Source organism: Anser anser (genome assembly GCF_964211835.1).
Source record: "Anser anser genome assembly, chromosome: 1".
In the NCBI taxonomy this organism is placed as follows: Eukaryota; Metazoa; Chordata; class Aves; order Anseriformes; family Anatidae; genus Anser; species Anser anser.
Genome location: NC_139720.1, coordinates 126,387,968 through 126,413,613, shown reverse-complemented (window position 1 = coordinate 126,413,613; position 25,646 = coordinate 126,387,968). Strand labels below are relative to the sequence as shown.

Here is a 25,646-nt window from a genome sequence, read left to right as displayed (position 1 = left end):
ATCAAGATCTTCAAATAAGTGCAAGTGGGACCAAAATTAAAATCCTAAATATTTTTTTAGGCAACAAATAAAAGCGATGTTATCTTCTGAAAGGAAAAACCACCAGCAAAACTCACTGAGGTTGCACTGAACATCCTCACCACTGCTTGAAACATGCCCCTTTCCAATTTCAGTGCAGAGTTGGATCTAAGAATCTGATTTCCAGCCGCTGCTTTGAAAATGCCGATCAGCATCAAAACAACCTCAAATTAATGCATATAACCTGGGCAGTGCCATCTGCACTGGTCTCTTGCAGAAGACACAGTGGTCTGCTCTTCCCACACTTTCACCTGAGATCTGAAATGGTGGCAAATTGCACCTCACGCAACTCTGCCTCCCGAGCCCTTCCCAGGGCCAATACTTCCCAGTATTCACCGGCCTCTCTTGGAGTCCATGAGGTGCAGATGCAGACTGCCATTTTGAACTTGTCTTTTGAAAAGGAAAAAAGACAGAATTTCCAGGGCTCCAATTTCTTCCAGCCTTACCAAAAGCTATCCTCGAGCCCAAGCCCATGAAGCCATATCTCTCACGTACATACCTAGTTTAAAATTCATTCAGCAGAGCACTGACAGTCAAACAAGCCTGTCAGCAGACAAAGAGTGAACATACAGTAAAACCAATTAAATACGCAGTAATTTTAGAGAATGTTTCTGAACTAAAACCCTCACTCCCTGGCTATGCTGTGCCAGCAAGTTTCTTCCATGATTTAGTTGCAAAAGTATCGTGAATATTTGAAGAGGGACTACCAGAAGCTGTTAGGGTGAGTTTGAGTAAATAACTTCAGGCTTTTTTTTTTAAAACATGGGAAAAATGGGAAAATAGAGACATTTAAAACAAAGTTCTTTTTCAGGCACTGAGCTCAGTCAATCCCAGAGCTCTTTTACATCAGCAACAACTGAGAGGGCCAGGGGAGGCAATCCAGCTACTACAGATCTCCTCCTTGCTGTACTCCATGACACGATGGCAGAGAAACATTTCCATTACAGAGCTACAGCCAGTTACACAGATATGTTCACTATAAATAAAAAGATTTTCTATTAATAACTCTAGGCTTGAGTGGTAATGATTCATCACAGCACTGAGGCGTTGGTCATTAAGTTACAATACAAACTCAGCATTAATTACTACAGTAAAATATTTCTATTCTCAATGTGAGATCTAAGAATAAGTAGTTTTTATCTCTCACAAACGTACATAGACACATGTATAAATAATATTCCTTGGACAAAGATTCATTTACCTATTATCAAAGATGGTGACAGCTTGGAGTTCTTGTCCCAGACAAAAAATAGGCGACACAAATTCTTTGTGTATTTATTACTATATGTAAAAGATGTAATATACATATATATATATTTGTATATATAAACACAGAGGTTCTGCATGACTGTAGATACATTTCTATAACTACTGCAATTGTGGTACGTGATTACATTATCATGAAGTACAAAAACACAGCAATTCTCTCAAGCATCTTCATTCATGAGATAGTTCTTTTAAGCAACTTCATTTGTGGGATTTGTTTTCTTCACTGCATCCAGAGGTTTTGATGTCAAGCCTTGCTCCCTACCCTATAACCTTTTTCTCCCACCCCCTTCCGAAGGCTGAATTTAGAAATTATGACAAATTCATATTTAAATATTGATACATATAAAAAGCTGGGATAGATTTTCAGTTCTTTATTTGTTTGGTCAGTCAAGTATATTCAGCTTCAAAAGAGTTTTAAAAGTAAAGAAAACAGAAAATATAATACATACCCAGAGCGGCATTAACCATTACAGAAAATGACTAAAAACAGCTGAATCAGCAACAGAGTGTAACCGAAGGGAGAAACTATGTCGGGATCTGGAAGCTTGATCTCTCTGCAATGCATTAATCCCATCTGGATCAGGTAACAACCCTGTTCCTGCACTGGAGAGCTGCCTAACCTACAAATACAGGCAGCAAATTCTTAGAAAGGCCAATGTGTTACATGCTAGTGGTTGTAACATTCAGTCTCTTTACAGGAGTAACAGTCAGCTTTCAGGAGCCATGAACCTCACACTATCCTTCCAGCAAAAATAAAGTTGCTTCTAAACATTAATTTTTTAAACTTTTTTACTCTGAAATAAAAATCTCAACACCCTGTTTTATCAACTCATTTCGTGCATCTGTGCTGTCACACCACTTTTACCCAGTGCTTCCTGATTTCACAAACTTTAAACTTAGAAGGGACAGATAAGTCTATTCTCCTGGATCATAAAACACCACAGTTCATCCATTTAACCTGCCATGGAGCCCAACTACTCCAGTTTAGGTGTCCTCCTTGCTCACACAGAACATCAGTCTTGATTTGAAGGTATCCAAGGCCACGTTTTGTGCTTGTGACCCATCATCCCCACTGCTAAAAGCTGATGCTTTCCATCCACTCATCCTCCTAATTTCAGTATGTTGGGCTCAATCTGCCAGATATTGCAGATGAAAGCTTTCTCCACTACATCAGAAGCACTTCAGTATCAACTACTTTCTTCCTGCTACTTACATACCACAGTTATGTCCACTTTGGTGTCCATTCTGTGGTGCTCAGTTGCTCCATCCTTCATAGGTAAACTCAACAACTTTAAAAGCTGTGCAGTCCTCAGTAGACTGTAGTGAAGTGTGAGTAACCACACAAATAACCCAGCTGTGGAGGATGTCATCTCCACCGCTCAGTCCAATAAAAAAAAAAAAACTCTCAGCACCTGACTCAGGAGCTGCTCAGCACAGATCCTCTGGGCCCTTAATTCCTGCACAAACCAAACATAACCATTACCATTTTAGCAGCATTTTCCTTCTCTGCTCCCAGTTCTGCTCTACAATACCATTTCCCAGTCTTACAAAATTTCACCACTCAGATCACTACTCCATACGCTACAAGAAATTACTCATTCAGGAGCTAGCGTGCAGTTACAGCAGCGAACAAAAAAATTAGAAGAGGCTGTCAGGGCTGGCTGTGTGCCTACAATGTCAGAACAGACCATCTAGCAACCTCACATCATTGCAAAAAAAGTCTACCAAGTGAACGTGAAACCATATAAAAAAGAAGCTGCAACAACCTCGTAAAATCCAAAATGATGGAAAATACCTGCATGTACACTGTGCACACTAATAACTTCTGAGTTTCTGTTGCAACCCAGATGCCCGTGTCCTTCTTGAAAAACAAGACCCTAAACCTAATTTACATGAGAATACAGGTTCAATGGCTTCATCTGTATCTACTTATTGCACACATTTTTCTGATAGAACTTCTATCCGTTGTCAGAGAAGCACAAAGGGAAGCTACCAAGGGAAAACAGGCAGATGGTGACAAGACAGCAAGGGGGGGGATGTAACAAGATCTCTCAAAGCAAAGTATGATTGTATTTTTTCAGCCTCATTTCCTAACAGAATTGGTGTGGCAAAGGAAATTTCAAGAAATCCTAGTAGCGGAGAATAAAAAATCCACTTATATGCAAATACATAAATAGTACTAAAAAGGGGGGGGTTGTTTTTTTTTATTTTGGTTTAGTATTGAGAGCACTTGTTTGTTAGCCATCCTTGGTGATGACTCATTCATTCTAAGACAGCATGCTGATATACTGCTGGTGCAGCACTCAGTGCCTCTCAGATTTCTTTCATGGTTGCAGCAAAGTGTCGCTTCCCGTCTAAATACAACATGGACTCTGAAATTAGGTGAAGAAAAGATAAAAAACACATTTACAACTTAGTATCAGTATTGGGCAACTAACTACACAGAATGGTAAGATGAAGAAGCAATCCACATTGTCATCACAGCATAAAATAAATGTGCTTTGCCACAAAATCCTGTTAAAATATTCAAATGCCAATAGTTCATCTATTAAAATGACAAACGTTTCAACAGAAAGGAAGTGTTCCTTCCCACAGTTTCAATGGCAATGCATTAACTGGGTACTTGCCTCCGTATGTTTTGGGGACAACACGTGGGACCTCGTTTTCTGATATAAACGTAAAATGGAAGATGTTGGTTGTGTGGTGCTCTCTAGTATCTGCATCATACACCTCACTGTGCACTCGAACCTGGATGTAGTTTTTCTCCGTGTAACAGACCTGCACAGTTAGGAAAGGAGTTACAGTTCATACTTCATCACTGGCACTGAAAAACTCTAACAGACAATTTTAGTGTTTAACAAGAAAAGTCATACACATTCATAATGCACAGTTCGTTATCAGTGATTAACAGTGATAACAGGAAGGGTACGTTTTTCTGCTCTTCAAAGAAAAATAAACTCCTACCTGTCCAGAAAGCAATAATAGAGATCCAACTTCAACTGGCCTCTGAAACATGATATCATCAACAGATACAATAAAAGGCCTGGAACCCCTGAGAAAGAAAAAAGGAATTTCTTCTCAAGAACAATTAGTGTATTTGGAGAAATTTAAACTATTTCCTTTCCAGCATTTCAATGATGGGTTACTAGAAAATAAATCTCTTATTTAAATGCAGGTCACAGGAAGTGCTAAAGAATTATGCCATCACCCAAGATAAAAATAAGAGGAGGAAACCTCTTTCACACATAAAAACAGACATTCTTTAAGATTACGCTACTGCATCATCATTGTATCTTATGACTTACACTGGCTAGGCATACTTCATGCCACCATTGCTTAGGCCTTGGTTTTCCAAGCACTGACATGAGGCACCTTTCTATTAGGCTACACATGCTCCATTACACTCAGGCGTAGATCTTTGCTGGGTGATGAACAGTCACACTTTCTAAGCACAAGTAGTTATTAGAAGTTGTTCAGAAACCATTCCTCTTGAGTACATAATTATAAGATGTAGTATTTATTTAGGAGAACATTTATTTTATACATTTAGGAAAAAAACCATATCTTCAAAGTCAGTCTCAGTAGCTTAGCAAGATAGAACAAAACAGACAAAAGATTCCGTTTCTATCCCTATGTTTAGTATTTAAAAAACAAGCTCCAAGGAGCATGATGCAAATCCCTGCAAATATGACAGGTGCTCTAAGTAAAATAGTGCTGTGAAATAACAGTGCAGCATCCTCCTCTTGAACATGTAGGTCTTTTCTACTTGTATTGTCATTAGGTTGGCTAGCATGGTTTCCTGACCTATCCATACATGCTCAATGTTCTAGATTTTATACACATAAAAAGTCTGCAACTCACCCACAGCTGCAAGCAGTTGCCCATCCCAGTTCAAATGCCTTTCTCATTAGAAAACCCCCAAAGATCCTATTGAAGATGTTGCGCTCCTGCATGTAGAAACAGAAAACTCAGACTGCTGCATCACGTATGATCTTCTCAAAGCATTGTGTTAAAGTCTGCGCTTCAGTTCACAGCATTTAACAGAACTCCGAGCATCTGATGTATAAAGGCATGCAAAAGTCCAAATGGCTGAGGAACCTTTACTTAATAGGCACTCAACTGACTCATTTGATAAAACTCTAGACTGCGTCATAAACTGGAAGCCCAAATTAAATAATTTACAAATTAATTTATTTAAACAAAATAAGCAGTCATAGAAGACTTCTCATTACTTTCTTTCCTATTTCGCAGTGGCAATCCAAATAGAAACAGATTTTCTATTCCATTAACAGAAAAATAGCAAAAGAAACTAAGATCTAAATACATTGCAAGGACTGCAGGACCTAACCAAAATAATGTATTAACTAGTCTTAAAAGACAACTCATAATTCAGTAGCCGTTTCTGTAGTTTACTCATATTTTTCAAAATACCTGAGGATGGCAAATCTGTAGGCCTTTTAGCTTTGCATCTTCCATCCAGACTGAATTGGGCGGTAATACACGACTCCGAAAACTTACTGTCCTATGAAGGAAACAAAAAAACTTTACATGAGCAGATTTCAACAGGTCAGAAATGCAAAAGAAGTAAATGCAGACAAACACAAAAAATAGAAAAATCAAAACCAAACAAGCCACCATCCAGGAATGATGTCACTGAAAGCTGCTGCAACTGAGCCTGAAGCTGTATCTAAAGAGATACTTATGATTGCAATAATAAATCTACGAAGTCTACATTTCTTTCAGAAACTTCTGCTAATGTCCAAACTCCTTTGAAGGAACAATCTCAACTTGAGAAAGGTACATGAAAGAAAAGATAAGCCACATCCACAAAATACACACTTTCCCAGAAAAGCCTTACACTATTTATTAAATCAGAGTATAAATTAAAAGCACATAATGAGCTAACAGAATAATTCAACATCAAACATACAGACAGTCTGAGGTTTTCAAACCCAGGCAGACTGTGTACAAAACACCTCTGTTATTTTTAATGGAAGGTAAGTCTCACTTTGGTGAACAGCTTTGAAAATAACAACTGTGTAAGGTTAGTGAGGCAAAGAAATCATCCACAAACACAACAACATGCTAATGTTATTAAACATTGCTTGACAACCCTCGGCACTGGATGATTTCACAGAAATCTGAACTATAAGAGAAGTGTGACAACACTAGTCTCTCCCAACTAATGTTGCCCAGAATTATTCCTAAAACACACTAAGTTACCTGATCAAAATATGGCCGATTCCAGCCCTCACAGGCTTTCTTCTACCTACCTGGCAGAAAACTCTTATATTGTGTAAACCACACAGCTGCAAAACCATTGCATTCCCTTATTTGGTTAAACATCATTAACCTTTTTCCCCGGGATTATTCCTAACATCTTACTCAGAAGCTCTTTGTGCTAACACTTTCATCATCTTGGCAGAGCTAACACTCCTGAATGATGAAAGACTCTTAAGAGGCACAGATGACACGTCAAAGTTTGTACCTGTATTTCAAGTAAAATGACCCAGAGTTTAAATTGAAAAATGGGAAAACAAAACATGTGCCTTTATGCCAGTATGCCCTCTAAGAGCCCACTCAAAACGCACATTAATTTTCTTCCTCAAGACTCCATTTCTCCTCCATCCCTCCCTTTCTTGCCTTGTGTCCAATGTATTCAGGAATATGTCATGAACAATGTTTCTTTCTTCTGCAGTGGGAGCCATTTTCAGTAAGGAAGCAGTGCTGAAATCAATCCTCTTTAACTTGTTCACTAAGTAGAAAAAAAAAGTATGTTAGAGTTCAAAGGAAAAAAAAACAGTTGATTTGGCTCTGACGATTTGAATCTGGAATCAACTGACTCCTTTTTTTTTCCTCTGTTAAGTTAAAAGCTAGAGCTTGACAGTCCTAACTCAAACAAATTTGGCTTTTAGAACTGACTGCATCTAAGAAAAAAGATAAAGACCCAATTATGCTGACACCCAGTCCCCTTACAGGAAACTTACGTATTCCCCTTGAAGTACAGAAAAAACATATCAAGCAAGAATCACTAAATAGCAACCTTCTTCAGGTTTTGTCAATGGTACAAGAATGCAAATTTATAAATTCACTGCCATAGGCCATAATGATTGAAATTTTAACTTAAAATATCTTTTGTTCAGTTTATTCAAACTTTAATGTTTCTTATTAATTCTCCACTTCGAAATTCCAGCTTGAAACAAAAGGAAACAAAGCTATGCTATTTCTTCTGCTCTCCCCTTCATTTTCAGTACTCAGTACTGACGTGGAGTGCCTGTCGGTTTAGCCAAAGAGTTTCCAAGAATGTGAGAGCAGGCTTTTAAACTCTTAGCAATATTGACATACAAGACATGACAAAAATCTGCTTTTGAACAAATGAGGACCATTTCTAAGTAGGAGAACTTCTGAAGTCTACTTCCTTCCAGCTACTAACTTGAAACTAAGGCAGACTTGCATGCTACCAGAAAATACAGAATCATTTAGGTTGGAAGAGACCTCTAAGGCCATTTGGTCCAACCTTTAACCTAGCACTGCCAAGTCCACCATTAAACCATGTCACTAAGCACTACATCAACATGTGACATACTTTCCCCTTGCTTGAAGATTTCTTCTTCCTCAGGGCTCTCAGGAATGAGTGGATTAACAAATGCCGGCCTATGGACAGAGATTTGTAAATTACAAACTTTACAAGAATTTGTCCTGTAAATACACTGTGTTTCATTTTTGCTTACATACACACTACACAAGATTAAAAGACATCCTTCAGATTACATCATAGAAATAAATACATTATTTCATAATTGACAGCTGCCAACAGAATATCACACTTGCTTAATTAACCGCCTCTTCAGAACTGAAGCTATCCAACCACAATCTAGTACAATTAAGAAAAAATAATTGACACATCTGTGCTTCATAAAGAGCTAAATCTGTACCCATAGATTACATGGAGATCATTAAAGCAGAAAGCTATTTAGAAACTCGGCAAATGAAGAAGTGGTGATCTAGGATAGTCTAAAATAGATACACAAAACTTGAACAGCAGCCTTCCTTCTGGAATAGAAAGAGCACAGTGCTGTAGCTAGCGAGCGTTCTTACAATCTACATGTTCCCATGACAGCCTTATCAACAGCCAAAAGCTGTTTACCACATACGCCACTTATCAAAGAAGATGATACAAGGCTGCCTTGAGTCCCAATTCATACATTTACTTAACTGCACAAATAAATTTACTCTAACAAAACTGCATAAAACTTAGTTATTTCTTCTCACAAGCCAGGGCAAATGCTTATTTTCAAGACCCATTGTTCCTCATGATTTCCACAGATTATTTTTATATTTTAAACGCTTATACAAATACTCAAAACAAGATATATATGCAAATAAACACACATATATACACATTCATACACACACAAATATGTAAATCTGCTAAGCAATTCACCTCTGTCCTCAGGCTTTATTTGGGCTGGTAACAAGAAGCATACAAAGAGACCTTTCACTCGGAACAGCCTGCTCTTTTCCCTTGTTTGCTAGAACTCTGGATTTTCAAGACACACCAGCTCCAGCACTATTGCACAGCTCATTCTCCCTCTCTTCAGCTCAGGATGCATCTCCATTAGCTATCCTGTCCAAGCCCCTGAGACGCAAGTTTTTTATGGTCCAAAAGCCATACAACCAGATTTAGGGGCACTATACCCAATCTAATATACCCTGTACCTCTCTGAAAGGTTTCTACCTCACACAGAATAGTTCCAGAACACACCGGGTTTGTGGTTAGCTGGCTCGAAGAACAGATACTAAAGTCTGTGTGAAGTCTTATCTACATGGACTTATGCAGACAGCATATCTCCTCAGCTGTCCCTAGCCCGTTTGTAAAGCAGAATAAAAATACTGCCTTGGATAGTTGCTTGGAGTACTATTGTTTGTTTGTTTTACTACATTAGTCAGTCTACTAGTGTATAATGCCATTTTTGAAATTTTAGGGGGGAAAAAAAGAGGGGGAACCATAAAATTAAGTATATATATGTGTTTTTTTTAATGTATAAATACACTAATAGAATCTAAAAATAACACAAATCTGATACAGAAAACCATACTAATAACTACTTATAATGTTATCAGGATTAAATAATTATGTCAAGCAAAATCCTTCCAATAAATATCCTTCTTCATTAAATAAATGCGATTATTTAAACTAGTCAGAAACAGAAAATGGTTTATTACTTCTGCAGGCTACACAAGGTGTAAGAAATACAAGATCTAAGAAATATAGTTGATTTTTCTAGTATTGGAGTCACATAAACCAAAACTGAAACTGAGCAGTCTGTTTAATGACTGAATATTACAGAAAGGGTGAAACCAGAAGGGTTTTTGTTTTGGTTTGGTTTGTTTGTTTGTTTTTTATATACTTTTCTCTTTGTTTTGTTTTGTGAGAATACTCAGCAGGTCCGTGTTTTTTTTACATAAATTTTTATATAATTTAGGTTGAAGTATTCTGACAACACCTACCATAACGAATTACAGAATTAATGATACTATTACACTCAAAGGCTATTTAACCTACCTGAAAGGAGGGTGAGAAGAGGATGGATCCATGCTATTTTCAGTGGTGCCAATGCTAGGACAAAAGCCCATGGGCACAAACTGGTACACAAGAGGTTCACCTGAACATCAGGGAGCACTTTTGCTCTGTGCGGGTGACAGAGCACTGGCACAGAGTGTGTTCAAAAACCCCCTGGATGTGCTCATGGGGAACCTGCTCTGGGTGTCCCTGCTTGAGCAGGGGGGTTGGACTAGATGACCTCCAGAGGTCCCTGCCAACCTAAGCTATTCTGTGATTCTGAACCATTGAGACTCAATCTTTCTGTTTTTTTTTTAGGGCAAGAAAGCAATCAATTTTAACAGCTACTGTACAACGCACATGGGTTTGTAGTCCACTGTTTTACTTCTTTGTTCATCAGGCCAGTCATCCAAACGCAGGGAAATCTGTTACGGAAAAGGGACAGATCCAAAGACTAACAGCAATGCCTGGTATCATTTGACTCCTGAACTCAAAGCTCTGATGCTTGCCCCAGGGAAGTAACATTTGCCAACAGAAAACGTCAACTATACAATTCATTTATAACCCACACCATACAGCTGCACACATACATAGCTGCCACATTTGCCACTTTCACCACAACAGGAGCCTGAAGACTATTTCCTTGTCCTACAAATTACCGTTTGTTTTCTGGGTCCCGGGCCACCATGACAAAGGTTGCATCTAACACAGGGCAGTAATCACCGTCGTGCAACTGAGAGAGACAGGAAACAATTGTACCTTTAAACTCAAAAATCATAAAAAGCGCTTAGCGAGCTATTCAGTTGGTATCCCCTACACAATCATATAATTATCGCAATGTTTACTTTCATTTTATCATCCCTTCTAAGATCTCCCACAGTAGGCTGAACAGAAGGAAAGAACACAGCTTAAAACTCCATTTTCAGGAATTCTGCAACAAAACCATTAAGCAGAGGAACGCTAGTTAACTACTATTTTCAGCTAGGGAAAAATATAAAATAAAACTGTAAAATGCCCACTTACTCTTTATTCTGAGAAATGCCTAAACAATTTTATAACTAATACCAAATTGGCACCACTGTCAGCACTGGGAGGCAGTTCAGACAACAAAGCTGTAACATTATCTTCTACATCAGAGACTTCACTTAAGGACACAAACTGAATCAAAAAATATTTACCTGTTTACCTGACTCATAGCCACTCCTATCACATAAGTAGACTATCCTTGCTTCTCTAAATAATTAAATTACTGAATGTTTCAGCTAACTGATCAACAGACTGTAAGTATTCACTAGAAATATTAGGGATTTTTAATTAAATTAATATTCATTTTGCTTCCTGTACAGTGTAGAGTAGTTACACCTTCCGTTTATTTTCAATTATTATTTAGCCTTTAGTAACTTATTACAAAAATTACGCTATGCAGTAGACAATATGCACAAAAAATACAATTTAATACTGAGTCTGAATATCAGCATTAAAATTTATAAATCTATAAAATGCACAGGTACAAGGAAAATAACACTTTTCAAAAGCAGAGAGAAGCTTCTAAAGATACAGAGCACAGATACCTATTTTGTCTCTGAGTATTACTGATCTCAAAGTTAACTACAAAATTCTGGTTAAGAAAAATGCACGTCTTGACAGAAGGATTAGCAACAGCGTATCTCGCTGCACCTAAACTACTGGAAGTCATCTCGGTTATTCTAGAAATGTAATTTAGGCTGTTATTGTCATCATCCAGAATTCACTCTGAAACACCTTGCAACTGCTGTAGGAGAGACAGAAGTCACCGGAACTAACCTGCAGCATGTGCATCTTTACTTCCATTGAGGTCTTTCCAACCCAAGAAACATTGCCCGTGAATTTGATGTCACAATCAGGGTGTACAACCTTCTTGTGCAAATCTACAGGAATAAATGTTAGAGGTTACTGGGAGACGGATCACTCACGTCTAATACTAGAAAGACTGGTTCTTCTAAGATCTTTTTGTGTTGTGTAAGCAGCAAAGCACACAAACAACCCAGAAGAGACAGCTGTTGTATGGGACCACACTGCTAGCCTGCAGTTCCTGCCTTATCTGCTTTCACTAAAACCAGAAGAGGAAGGAACAGGCACACATGTGGCAGACGGATGGCAGACCCACAGAAGTGGTCAGCAGAACATGCGACACAAGCAAGGTCCAACTTCACCAGAACGCTGTTTAAAGATGAAGCTAGGAAACTCACATGCTAATACAAAACCAAACACAGAAGTGCAGGCTGCACAAAAGTTGTGTTTTTAAAGGAAGGGAAATCTGAAATGCCGAAAAGCATCCACAAAACCCTCTTCCCCTCCTCCCTTCACGAAAAGCCAGAGTATTTAAGAGGTCAAAGCCAAAACAACATGAAGGCAACTCAACAGGGGAGGGAAGAAGGTATCCCCAGTAACAACGACGGGAATGCAGTAGCTGCCGAATGAGTAAGATAAACAGATGAAACTATTCCTGCTGATCAAATTGCCACTTACTAATTTTATCCACCAGGGCTGTAACTATCGATAAGGGGGACCTTGGCTGCGTTTCCTGCTTGGTGTGAGTGTAGCAAATAAGAACTGTGGAGAGACCAAAAACGGAGTCAGCATTTAGTTCTCTTGTATTTTAACAAGAATTTTAGCAGAGCAGATCAAAACCATCTTTGTGAAGCATGAGAGGTACCTGCAAAACACAAACCGAAATATCACAGCGTAGGAGTGCACGACTTCCACATTTTCATGTACTTAATTCAGAGGATTGCTATAAAGAAAACAGTGATTCAGCAGCTGTCTCAGCTATATGTATATTTACTTACTGCAAAGAGAAATTTAACTGAGTGCTTTAAATCAACCCATCACTCCACTCCTTCCAATCCCACATAATCTGTTCCCTTATCCCTGTAGCCCACTCTCTCAGATTCTTCATTCCCTTCCTACCTCCTACTTTGATTTCATGCAGGTTGTTCAAGGATACGTACTATCTGCAGACTTGTTTTCAGATACTGATTGCTTTAAAGAGGTGCAGATTAGATAAACTGTGCCTTACAGGTATGAAAGCATAGTTGGAGGTATTTACCACACTGTAATCACTACTAGCCAAGTGATTACTTAAATTAATTAGCTCTGCTCATGAGGGCATATGCAAGTAAACAGACTCCTCAGAGTAATAACAGACTCCTTAGAGCAATAATAAAGAGTAATGTTGCAAAGATTTTTCTTCCTAGTACTCAAGTAATTTTTACTCAGTAAGGGTTTCAAAAGCATCTCATTAGGTGCAGATACTTTCCAGAGAAGGAAAAACTCTGTCCTTCCAGGAAATGTAAGTAAAAATGACTGGAGTCATAATTCTAAAAGCTGTTATGCCTATCAGTCATGGCATCAATACAATTAATAATAGTCTGAATGGGATTTATCAGAACCTCAATGCCAAAGACAAAAACTTAGAAGTTGATCAATCGTTCACATGCCAAGATCATTGGATATGCTGGGAACAGGGTGGAATGGTACTTGTTTCTGTGAAAACCGCTTACCACCATTCTGAACACTGTGTAATCTTGATTTCCCCAAAATAATATAACCCCAGTAGAACTGACTGAAGACAAGTATGACTACAAACAAGGCAAAGACATTGTCTGCTCTTACCAGGAAAAATCCAAGATCTTCACAGGTCTACAGAGAAACTAAGCAAGGCACAGAATGAAAAAAAGGCTCATCTTATTTATCAACTGAAATGAGACACTAGGTTTAAGTCTCCTTTTTTAATTTAGGACAGGTCCTATCTTCCATATCCCAGTACAAAATACAAATCATCTAGCTCTTTTGCCTATCCTCACAGACAGGTGACTTGCATTCACTTGTTTCTCTGCCTGCCTCACTCTTGGCCATCTGGACCCACAGAAGGTCTTTCTGTCCTGCTGAAGGAACCATTACATACGTACTTCTCCCTCAGACCTTTCCCTTAACAAGCACTCATTTTTTTGCGAGAAACCTCCATCAAAATGCTACTGACCAGCTAAAGAACTTTACTGAAGAAAGATGTCATGTGGTGACATTTTAAGACAGAGCAGAATAGCTGGAAGGGACCTACAAAGATTGTGGAGTCCAACCACCTGATCACTTCAGGGTTAACCAAAAATTTAAGCTTATTACTGAGGGCATTGTCCAAACGCCCCTGGGCACTGACAGGCACGGACAGCAACCACCTCCCTAATAAGCCTGTTTCAGTGTGTGACGGCAAAGAAACGTTTCCTAATGTCCAGTCTGAACCTCCCCGGCACAGCTTTGTGCCATTCCCACGCTTTGTTGCCCTTCTCTGGGCACTTTCAAGGACTTTTAAGAGAAAAACATCAAGTCATATTAACAACCCAGCAATTATTTTAGCTGCAAAACAGGAATCAAAGATCTTGATATTTTAAAGACCATGAACAAATGACAAGGAGAAAAAAATTAGAAAGCTAACTCGTGAAGGAACTGAGTATAATTATTCTTACAGCTGGTCCTTTACAAACTGGCAGAAGCTGAAGCTTAGCATTTTGCTTCTGGCTGTTCCTGTTCATACTTCATCCTCTTTCAGCATCAGTATCTTTTTTAATTCCCCTCAGAGACAGCACATTGATGCAATCCTTGCTGAGGTCACACTGTATCCGTACTCAAACGGTACTCACTCACTCTGCACAATTTGTGTTTTCTTTTCAAGGGCACAGGTACCTACCTCCTAAACTGTCAAGATCTTCAAGTATCCTTCCAAACCTGTAAGATACATTTTTTGACAATTAAATAACTGCTTCCAAAATACGTTAAAGTTAACACTTTCCTGTACGTGCAATATATTTACTTTGTTACCTTACACTGTTGTATACATTCAGATACTTCTCTCTTATTTGAGGTTGACTTCCTAGAGGCAGAATAACTTCCAAATAGCTATCTTTCATTCTTCTAGGGGGGAGATCTTCCTGACGTTTTGCCAGTAAAGTATGAAGAGCTTTTCTTTCCTGCATTGCTTGCACATGATCCCTAGTAAGAAAAGAAACGCTTCATCTGGAGTATGAGAAGAGTATATTAGACAGCTGAAACTCTCTCTAGCTAAAAGATGTCACACTGAAAATTACCAAAACAAAAAATGAATTAAAGATCATACGACAAAGTAAGTGTGTCTTGAAAAGAAGGAGAAATGCACATAATCAGATAAAGGAACACTACTGCCAAAAAGTTTTGAATAGTTTTGTGTACCAGTTGCAAGCACATACTTTGTACTAAAGAGACAAATGAAATTTATCCAATTCAGAATGCTACAAAAATGATTCCCCTTGAAAACAACTTAGTTTTAACAGGAAAAAAAAAAAAAGAAAAAAAAAAGAAAGAACACTCAGATCACGCCTAATTTAACCTATAACGTTTTGTGTGTATTCACACCTTTCATAGCTACTGTATTACAACTCTTCCTACAAAGTCAATTTTACACGACTGTCAATTTACAATCTCTCTCAAGAAGCAAAGCAGATGTACAGTACTGGTTAGCACTGACAACAAAGAGAGCTAATCTGGTAAGAATTGCTATCACCTACAGATGACTTCTTCCTTTACAGCAACAGTTACAGTTCATGCAGCATACACAAAAGAGGCACACAAAAAAAGGGAAAGTTAATCTACATATTTCCCTTTCTACCCAGTAGTCTCAAAGCTACACAGGAAAGTTGTGAAAATAAATAATAGAGAAAAGGGAACAATAATTCAGAGCTGCTTTTTCAGCACCATGAGTCCAGAGGGGTTACAAATCTCACAAGGGAGACAGTGCCAACGTACTGTCACTTCTTTCCAATTCTTTCCAAGGTGGTTCCTTGCACAGATACCTGTGATATATAACAGCAACCTTGCCCAACGTACTCTCTTACCTGTTCCTCCAAAGCACCCTCCCTTTAGAAGTGCAACCTAACTAATAAAGCAAGTATTTCATAACATCCCTAGAATCAATAACAAAGCACTAAATAAATGAAAGTTAAGCATGCAACGGTTCAGGCAAAAAGTAAAAGAGTGTGCACAACTATTAATCAATTTTGTGGTGTTTTATGTCTTCTCATGCACTAAGTAACCAAACATAATTTTAAACTTGTAGTGAATGTGTGCCATTCATTCAGTCGTGCATGCTGCATTGTGATTTGAGTGCCACTCTGTTTAATGAGGAAAAAAAATCTTAACACAAACAACAGAAAGAACCTTTTCACCAAGATCATCAAAAATTTGTCTTTAAGTCTTGACTTTGGATGAATTCTGGGTATTAGCCATACTTTAAGATGATGACTTTTTTGGCTTTGGTTTTTATGTTTGGGAGAGGAGGGGTAGAAAAGTCACATTTAAACTATTTATACTCCCTCTTTGCTCTTAAATAATTCTGGGGGAAGTGTGAATCCATAATCAAAGACAGTAAAGGTTTAGCAGAAAATGTCTTTCTTTTAAATTTTACTGTTTATAAACATACGAAATACAGCTTACCTCATCTCGGCAACATGACAACTGCAGAGTTCAGAAAAAATGAAAAGAGAACAACCTATTCCAGTGTGTTTACGTTTGAAGTTGGGCCACTGCATAGAAATAGAATATACTAGATGACTAAGGAAAGGTGCAATGTCCAAGGTGATGCTCCTTCATGGTGGTGGTTTGGTATTTTTATTTGCCTTTTTTTTAAGGTTTGCTTTCAAGGGCTTTCAGTGCAAGGTTTAAGGGAAATCAGTCACAGAGTAAATAAAAAATTGGTCTACAAACACACAGAAAGAAAACAAGCGATAAAAATGCAACTATACTCTGTTTTCACCAGTCCTATCCTGGCTCCTCTGAGGTCAGCAGCAGCACCCTTCACTTTGGCTTCAGAATGTACTCTTCAACATGCAGAAATATTGGGTTCAAGGCAATAACGTTTTTCAATGGCCAAGTACTTTTACATCCTGCAGTTATCAGTCATACAGTAACAATATTTCAAAGTACTAACTAATAACTGCCCAAAACATTCTGGGAAATGGCATTATTTGTTTCAGAAATGGCTACAACTCTGCCTAAACTGTAATGCAAGTCATCCCACAAATCTGTCATCAGATTGTACCCCAGACAAATTTTACAGGCCTTCTAATTCAGTGGATTAGTTATTCCTACTGACTTCAGTAAGGTCTAAATCTTCCATAATCTAGATCTAATACCTATGTGAGACCTATAATAAGAATCACTGCACTGTATCAGCAATGAGCAAATTCATTGTTTTAGTCACATGGGTACAAAAGCAGAAGACATTTATAAGCAAGGTGTTACTTTTTAATACAAAACACCACTGCCATTTACAAGAGAAATCATGAACCAAAGTTTCCTTTCAGCAAAATTAATAGCCCAAAGTGTTCTTCCAACACGCATCTCTCCCCTCTCATATGCATCAGGCCCTCACAGTCCTTCCCTAGCTCCCATTTCACAACCCTATCAGGCTGTTTTCTTGGGTCGGTCCTCTTTAGTCATTCCATGGTCTAACTCGATGAAAGCACTGGCTGTTCACACTCCACATTTATCAACTCTGTGTCAGTCCAACATAAAAGTGGGTTCTCAAAGTCTACACAACCCATATTCTCCAAACCTCCCCCCATATTAAGCCTGTCATTCTCAAGCACTCCCAACAATGGGCTCCCTGACTTTACTTCTTCATGGTAGCTAAAGCATACAGTACCTTGCAAACCATTTCTGTTGCATTTTTTACAGCACAAGAAATGTACCTAAACTCGGTACCACACGGGGAAAAAAATGGATGGAAGATCAGGTTTGACCAGGGCCCTCTAAAGCCTCACTCCTCAGGTGGTATTTCCACATGGCATGGTTCCTCCCCAGCCGCTATGGGCTGCAGGAAAGGCTTTTTTAAAAGTCATCTTCTAGACTCCTTACCAGCTGACCTCACAAAAATGTCAAGCCCCATGATGCTTAGTTACCAGTCTTCCTAAACAAAGCTCAACTTCCCCGATTCAGGCATTTGCTTTAGCGGGCCTATAATGCCTTTTAGATAAACCTATTCAGAAGGCCAAGACATATCAGACATTCCATCCAGGCAAGCCCCTTTTCCTTTCCTTATCAGTCCTCAAAATGTGTAACAAGAGCTCATCAAATACAGTCATAAGATAATCACCCATCAAGAAAATAAATGCGGGGCCGACCAATCAGCAACACAAGTCTCCCTGACCGCTACACGGACTTACTCAGAAGCGTTAACAACTGCAGGATTATAGGCAACTCTGCCTCATCCATGATAACAGAGGGGGAGGTAGGCAAACTGGATAAGCCAAAATTTAGATGACTTAAATCAGATGTAAATTAATCTACAATTAAGTTCCAGCAGAGAAAAGAAATGCCTGAGATACATCTGACCACGATTAATCCACCAACAGATAAATCAAGAGATAACTGCAACACAATGTTTCCAGTAAGGCCCTAGAGCTCCTAAACTTCCATCAGGTTCCAAGGTAACAAGAGAATCTTGTAAGCATCAGGACCTTGTATTTTGTTCCCTCGGTGCTAAAGATCTGCTAGAAATATCTCAGAAGTTTGTGATCCACAAAGTAACAATCCAAGACTTTGCATTACTTTTCAGTTTGAATTCACGTTTCTGCTACAGCTCTGAGTTCTCTCCATGTTTGACAGATGAAGTAAAATACATTTAATGTACACTGTACCTCCAGTTGGTAGATGCTCCCACTATATCCCTCAATCTGCTTCGCACTGAAACAAACAAACAAAAAAATCAAAGCAAACAAAGCTTAGTTCGGCAAGGGAAGAATGCGAGGTTGGTTGCCTGGTGCAAAAAGGCACAATCCTCATCCCAGAAGAAACAAAAATTAAGCAAATTCATGCAAATAAAAGCCTGAAAAACAAAAGTTTGGCCAAATTCGCTGATGCTGTTAGTAGGCATATCACAATAATGGACTGAGTAACATGATTGTGTAGCTTATTTTGTACAGCCAATAAAGAATGCATTTAGAGAGTTTGTTAATTAGCACCGCAGGCGTTTGATTGCATTAACAACTGAAAGAGACAGCAGATCAAGACCGGATTGAGGAATTCTGATGTGAAAATATTTCAGCCTAACCACAAACAAACAGTGGAGATAACACAGATCAGAAAGTCGTAAAAGGAACATTAAAAGGACAGTACAGCTGGGAGTGAAAAAAAATATGTTTTGATTAGACCTACACATGAAGGGCGGGTAACACCAGCAGACAGACTGCTGCCAGGAGGGTTTTATAGCCTGAATTTCTAGAAGCCTCAAAGAACACAACATCAAGACACTGAAGTGAGACCTGTAAAATTGCTTTTCACACTGTTTGCACTATCAGAGTTAATACTAGCTCTGCACAGGCAGTTATTCTACTCTTTCCTGATGGGGCTATTAAATGTGCTAGGGTCTCACCAAATCTACCAAGATATTCTGTCTTTGTTAGGCAGGTGAATATGTGCTACTCGGAAACACTCGAAAACAAGCAGCAACAATCCCCAACTTCATAACAGAATAGAGCTGAGAATTGGATAGCAGGAATTCATTGCTTATTCACAAAGATTTTTAATAAAGAGGGCCCAAACAATAGGATAAAATAGTGACACATCAGGGAAGGGTTACAAAAATAAAGTGTCACACAAACAGAAAGAGGGCTGCTGGTGACTCATGAGCTGATTCTTTTTACTTTTAAGTTACGGGACATCATCACACGTTGCACATCACAAACTAAATGCCAGGTCAGAGTACTCACAGCACTCAGCTAGCTGTTCTGTGACCCCTGGAGCTAACAGAGCCTGATTCCCTATGGACTGAAATCACATGTCCCTCCCTCTAGCCCTCCTTGCTCATCCCCTACTGCAAAACCCTCAGCTCCCCTCCCAACCCTCTAAACCTACCTCTGCTTTGCCAGGCCTCCAGCCAAGCACCGGCAGGAGCTGTGGTTAGCCCAGGGCTCTGCCAAGACGACAGTGGCCACTACAAAGACCCCAGGTACTTGCCAACTGCCATCAAACACAGGCTGACCCACGTGCAGCGCTAACTCGGGCACCCTAACGAACCTCTGACTCAGAAGCTGGTTTTCACAAACCTTGGGGGAACACAGTTTGGGATTTGTGCTTATCTATCTCGGCTGGCAGCAAGCAACAAAGGAGTCTGGAAGAAGAGAGGGAAAAGAAGACAGACAAAGACAAAAACAAACTACTTAGGCCTGGGTTCTTTAGGAAATTAAGCTGAAAATACGTTTTGAAATAAGATGAGTTCCATTACTAATTCCAATAACAAAAACTATTCAGTGAGAAAGAACTGATTGAAAATTTTAGAGCTCGTTTTTTTTGGAAGGGCCAGAGGGATCTGATTCTCTTTTCTTTTTTTTTTTTTCTTAAGAAGCAACAGGCTTGTTTACATAATACGAAGTACTACTTTCCTGTTACTCACACTCCACCTGTGAAGATGCCATAGCATGCATTGATTAACACAGTGTTAGCAGAAACACTGTCAGAGCTTCTAGAACACAAAACCTCGATTTTCCAATAGCGTGCAGACTGTGCTGGGACGGAGGGGGAATAAACAGCACTTTCTCTGTCTTGGTTTAAACTATGTTCATCTTCCATTTCAGCTTTAGAGACGTAAAAAGCTCTGAAAAACCTCGAGTCCAAACCTGCAAACATGTATATACCATTAGTCCCATTTAATATTTCTGATTTTAGGCATACAAGTAAACATTTGCCAGGCTGAGACCACATAACTTTCATTTGAACAATAAAAGGACAAAGTATAAAAGTGTTTCTAAGATTTTGCCAATCTAAATCTAGTCCATTTTACAGGCTCAAGGCCTGTATATCTTCTCTTTCTTTCCCCTGGGAAAATTATACTGCTTTTCTAGATTTTAATTATTTTATAACAGAAACGTAAGTAATTAAGCATAATAATTCACGCATTCTCTTTTTTTCTTATTGGCAAATGTCTTAGACACACAGAGCAATTCCAGCAAATGGGTTTTATCCATCATTGACACACTGCATATTTCACACTAACTTCTCAGCTGAGGTCATTGCGTTGCGGTCTAAAACCAGAGCAGCAGGGCCTGAGTTTATCTGAGCTGTGCAGTACGGTAACGAAGGACACGAGGGCAGCTGGAGGAGCTCACTGCATCCATCTCTGCCATCCACAGCCCCTGGTGCTGGTGCCTCCCCAGGTTCAGGCAGACCACGCGGGTGTGTTTTACCACCAGTCTGGCATAGAGCTTTGTCTGGCCTTCAGTGAAAGACGCAGAAATCCACTGTGTCTGGACCACAGCCTTTTTTTTTATTCAAATGTCTAAAATGAAGCTATGTACTGCAGGAGATGCTATGTAAGAGATTTTGTATCCCACAAGGCTGTTAAAAATGCATTATCCAGCATGCTATCAGAAATACACTGTGCTATCCAAGATTCAGTACAATATTTCCACAAAGATGACCAGAGACATTCACTTGTCATGACTCACAACATTAAAGAAGGCAAAGGGTCTTTAAGCAAGTCTACAGAGAAGAAGAAGTTTTCATTTTTCATGAGCAATAAAGTAAGGCAAAACAGTAGCTAAGTAAGTTTAGTGTTATAGCAAATATTAAAATATGTTCAGATTACCACAACACACCATTATTCACATGAATGGGTAAGTGTCCTGTGGAGTGGAAAACACAGGTTAGATAACAATTACAAGAAATGATGCAAATGACGTCCATTAAGGGGTTACCTGATTATTTCACCTGCTTAAATTCTATTTAAGTACATGTCCCTAAATTTTAACCAACTCTAAGCAACCTGTCCTTGCTCACTGCCAAGGTTTATGGCCAGTATCTTTGTGATTTCAACTGAGCCAGCCATCTCCTTCAAACACAGCTTTCCAGTTCCTTCGTCTACTGGCTCTGCATAGTACCTGCTTGCAGTCTAAGTCCAAACGTTTTTTCAGACTGGGTGCTACCATTTATTGTTGACAAACACTATCAGTTTTGTAAAGCCTATCTGCAGCATTTTTCATGAAGCAGGATGAGTTAACTCAGAGGAAGCTTCAGAAGATCCACTCGGTGTGCCTCTAGGAGTACCATGGAAGAACTGAGGGCGTTCACAACTGGGACCCACCGTTGGGACGAAGCATGTGAAAAGCTAGTAAGAATAAGTATCTGGTGTTTTGTGAAAGCATGTATACTAAATTAAAGTGAATTAGTTTACTAATCAACACGAGTTTGCAAAATGTTATTTAAATGCTGCAATTTTAGAACAGAATCTCAAATATCTACAGTTATTATAGTCCAAGAAATATTAGCATTCCTTAGAACAGAAACAGAGGCAAGGCCGGGATGGTTCCACTACTTTTACTGGCCTTCCAGATAGCATCAACACAAAACATCCAAATAAAAGAGCAGGGTAACATTTGCAATTATGCAATGTCCTGTATCCTTGCTTCTCTCCTTTGACCTCCCAAATAACTATCTTTAACCTATAGCTTTTTTTTTTCAATAGTCTAGATAAATGTCTATCTAACAACCAATAACCTTCTTCTTCTCTTTTACGGGATAACCCTGAGGTTCTATTTCAGAAACAGAGGGGAAAAGAAAGCATCAGAAACAAGCAGAACTCCATGAAGGAATTATTTGTATCTGGTTTTAGCTCTTTTTCTGCTCTCCTTTTCTCAGTACATGGGATAAGAATGCAAGAAAACATTCTTAAAGTTTCTGAAACAGGAACACTGGTTTATTATTATTAGAGCATTAAAACAATCTTTCCACACAAAGCTCTACTGAGAAAATGCATTTTCATGAAACTAATCTGATTAAAAGGTTTCTCTCACTACATGAAATTAGCAGTAGTGACACCCTAACAGTTCTGTATGACTCATTATTTCCACTCGGTTCCTCTATTTCTCAGCCATTCTAGCCAGGCTCCTCAGCACCTCTCTGTATTGCATTGACTTTCCATCTAGAGCCTCCTCAAGAAGCAGCTGTCCCTCTGAAAAAGAATCACATACTCTTCCAAGTCTAAAGAAGCAGACTAGCCACTAAGCCTGTAAATTCAGTGACCTATACATATTTGATCTCCAAACACATATGTTCTGATACTTCCTAAACATTTATACCATGAGCTATGGTATAAATGGTACAAACGTATACATGATATAAACAGTCAAGGACATGCCCAGATGCAATGTGTGCAAACCATATCAACTAATCAAGGGCCACCACCTGAAAGAATAACCTCCTCAGAAACATTTCTAAATCTTCTTCCGAAGCACGGCCAATTACTTTACCTTCAGCCATATCTGGAAGCAATGGCAAGCCACTGGTCCCAGAAGTGAGCGTCCGAGCCAGAAAAGAAGGAAGCTTCCACATGGTGCACAACCTATAGACAGAGTGGAAGAATTTGGTGTCTTTAGTTTTAACGTCACGAAAATAAGTTATTTTCATAAAGATTAAGATCTTTTCATAAAGATTTCCTTAAAATTTATTTTTGAATGCCACCGATTACTTCAGAAACCCCACTCCTTATTATCAGCCTGATTTTTCAAACTAGATCCAATCCACACAGCGATTCAAGCCAGACGAAATTCAAACCAGCATCTGCCATTACCTGCACACAGGAAGGAAGAATGATTCACTGGAGGCATCTGTTCTTTTCACTGACTATTCAGAGGCTCTGGAACAACCAGCTCAGACTGAATACCAGCTTTTACACCACAGACATCCTAACACAGATGGTGGCTGTGCACATCTAAAAAGGTACCCGTGACCCCAAAACATTCACTTCTTCGGCACCTGGCTGGCACCCCCTCAGATGGGGATCACAAGGCCTCCAACACAGTGCATTCAGCTAGCCCTGGCATTCACCCCATGGGTCAGCATGGGTGCAACTCCAAATAAGCCTAACGTGCAGGATCACAGAATCATTAGGGTTGGAAAAAGCCTTCAGGATCATCCGGTCCAACCACCTCCCTACTACCAACGTCACCCACTAAACCATGTCCCTAAGCACCACGTCCAACCTCTCCTTGAACACCCCCAGGGACGGTGACTCCACCACCTCCCTGGGCAACCCATCCCAGTGCCTGACCGCTCTTCCTGAGAAGAAATGTCTCCTCATTTCCAACCTGAACCTCCCCTGGAGCAACTTGAGGCCACTCCCTCTAGTCCTGTCACTAGTTATGTGTGAGGAGAGGCCGACCCCCAGCTCCCCACACCTTCCTTTCAGGTAGCTGTAGAGAGCAATGAGGTCTCCCCTGAGCCTCCTCTTCCCCAGACTAAACACCCCCAGCTCCCTCAGCCGCTCCTCACAGGACTTGTGCTCCAGGCCCCTCACCAGCTCCGCAGCCCTTCTCTGGACACGCTCCAGCGCCTCGATGTCCTCCTTGCAGTGAGGGTCCCAAGGCAGAACGCAGCACAGCGTGGCCTCACCAGGGCAGAGCACAGGGGGACGACCACCCCCCGGCCCTGCCGGCTGCACCACAACCCAGCCAGAAGGGACGGCCCCGAGCCCCCCAGCTCACCGCGCGTCGCAGCAGCCCAGCCGCCAGCCGCGCCCCCGGGCAGCCCCAGGGCCGCAAGGGAGCCTCACCCCGAGGGCTGGCGGAGAACAACCCCCGGCCACGGCTCCGGGCACCGCCCCGAGGAGCGCGGCGTGTGCCCGGCCCTCAGCCCCCGTCCCGGGGTGCCAGCGGGCGCTCCCCGGCTGCCCACACGCACACGCCCTGCTCGCAGGAGCCCCTCCGCCTGCTGCCGGGGCGGTGCGGGGGGAAAAAACCGCACCGAGACCCCGGGGAAGCCCTCGGCCTCACCGTGCGGCCGCTCCTCCGCCACCACAGAGTCGCCGCCCGCCCGGCCCCGCCCGACAGGCGCCGGGCTCGGGGAGGCCCCGAGCCGCTGGAAGGCCCCGGCACCGCCCCGCGGGGCTGCCGCTGTTCCCAGAATGAAAACAGACTGAATCAACGCCTGCCGTGGCTTATTACAGCGTTTCTTTCCCTAATTTTATACCCCCTATCGCTATTTCTTACCCCCAGCATTTCTTTCCATAATGTTATACCCCCTATCGCGTGTGTGGGTGCTGCAGGAGGTTTGTGGATGCAGCGGGAGGTGTCTAAATCCCAAATTCATCACCTTGCACTATTACAATGACCATCCCAATGTACCAGCTTACAGGAATAAATGACCTAAAACCTAAATGACCTAATGACCTAAAACATGTCCTCATAGCAGCAGTCCAAAGTGGTCATCCTTTCATCTCCAGTACATGGACATCCATGTCATTTTAATCACAGAATCACAGAATCATCGAGGCTGGAAGAGACCTCCAAGATCACCCAGTCCAGCCTCTGCCCTAACACTAACAAGTCCTCCACTAAACCATATCACTAAGGGCTACATCTAAAGGTCTCCTAAAGACCTCCAGGGATGGTGACCCAACCACTTCCCTGGGCAGCCCATTCCAATGCCTAACAACCCTTTCAGTAAAGAAGTTCCTCCTAATATCCAACCTAAACCTCCCCTGGCGCAACTTTAGCCCATTCCCCGCCGTCCTGTTACTACATGTTTATTACAAGTTTGCATTTGCCCCAAATTCAGAGCAGTGCTACTGCAATATTTCTTTACTTTTCTGACAGGAAAGAGTATTTTTCCTATGTATGGCCTACTGTAGATAAACTCTTACTGTAAGTTGCTTGAAAAATAAGCAACTGTGAACTGG

At 40.4% G+C, this 25,646-nt stretch overlaps 1 protein-coding gene across 9 annotated transcripts; it reads right to left on the bottom strand.

The window, feature by feature from the left end:
* Window positions 1-1,339: 1,339 nt before the first annotated feature.
* On the bottom strand, window positions 1,340-24,878 carry ACOT9 (acyl-CoA thioesterase 9). Of its 9 annotated transcripts, XM_083836105.1 has the most exons (17): window positions 24,267-24,557; window positions 23,221-23,312; window positions 21,571-21,597; window positions 20,453-20,592; window positions 18,616-18,661; window positions 14,765-14,935; window positions 14,634-14,671; window positions 12,419-12,502; window positions 11,714-11,817; window positions 10,570-10,643; window positions 7,934-8,001; window positions 6,991-7,102; window positions 5,779-5,869; window positions 5,209-5,294; window positions 4,312-4,399; window positions 3,975-4,125; window positions 1,340-3,719 (listed from the first exon to the last, which is right to left on the bottom strand). In XM_083836105.1, exons 6-17 carry the CDS (start codon window positions 14,917-14,919, stop codon window positions 3,661-3,663), a joined length of 1,110 nt encoding a protein of 369 aa, XP_083692231.1. In that variant the 5' UTR covers window positions 14,920-14,935; window positions 18,616-18,661; window positions 20,453-20,592; window positions 21,571-21,597; window positions 23,221-23,312; window positions 24,267-24,557; the 3' UTR covers window positions 1,340-3,660. The 9 variants fall into 9 exon arrangements, with proteins under 9 accessions (XP_083692231.1, XP_083692234.1, XP_083692226.1 ...); XM_083836108.1 differs by lacking the exons at window positions 20,453-20,592; window positions 24,267-24,557 and adding an exon at window positions 24,742-24,878; XM_083836100.1 differs by lacking the exon at window positions 20,453-20,592 and having other exon boundaries at window positions 24,267-24,742.
* Window positions 24,879-25,646: the final 768 nt, after the last annotated feature.

What these genes read in the sequence shown, in the direction of transcription:
- ACOT9 (XM_083836108.1), bottom strand. Translation starts at nt 23,302, where the DNA reads ATGTGGAAGCTTCCTTCTTTTCTGGCTCGGACGCTCACTTCTGGGACC. An exon ending in TAAAGATGCACATGCTGCAG is followed by an intron (nt 10,644 to 11,713) that starts GTTAGTTCCGGT and finishes TGTCTCTCTCAG; the next exon opens with TTGCACGACGGTGATTACTG. An exon ending in CGGGACCCAGAAAACAAACG is followed by an intron (nt 8,002 to 10,569) that starts GTAATTTGTAGG and finishes CTCTGTCCATAG; the next exon opens with GCCGGCATTTGTTAATCCAC.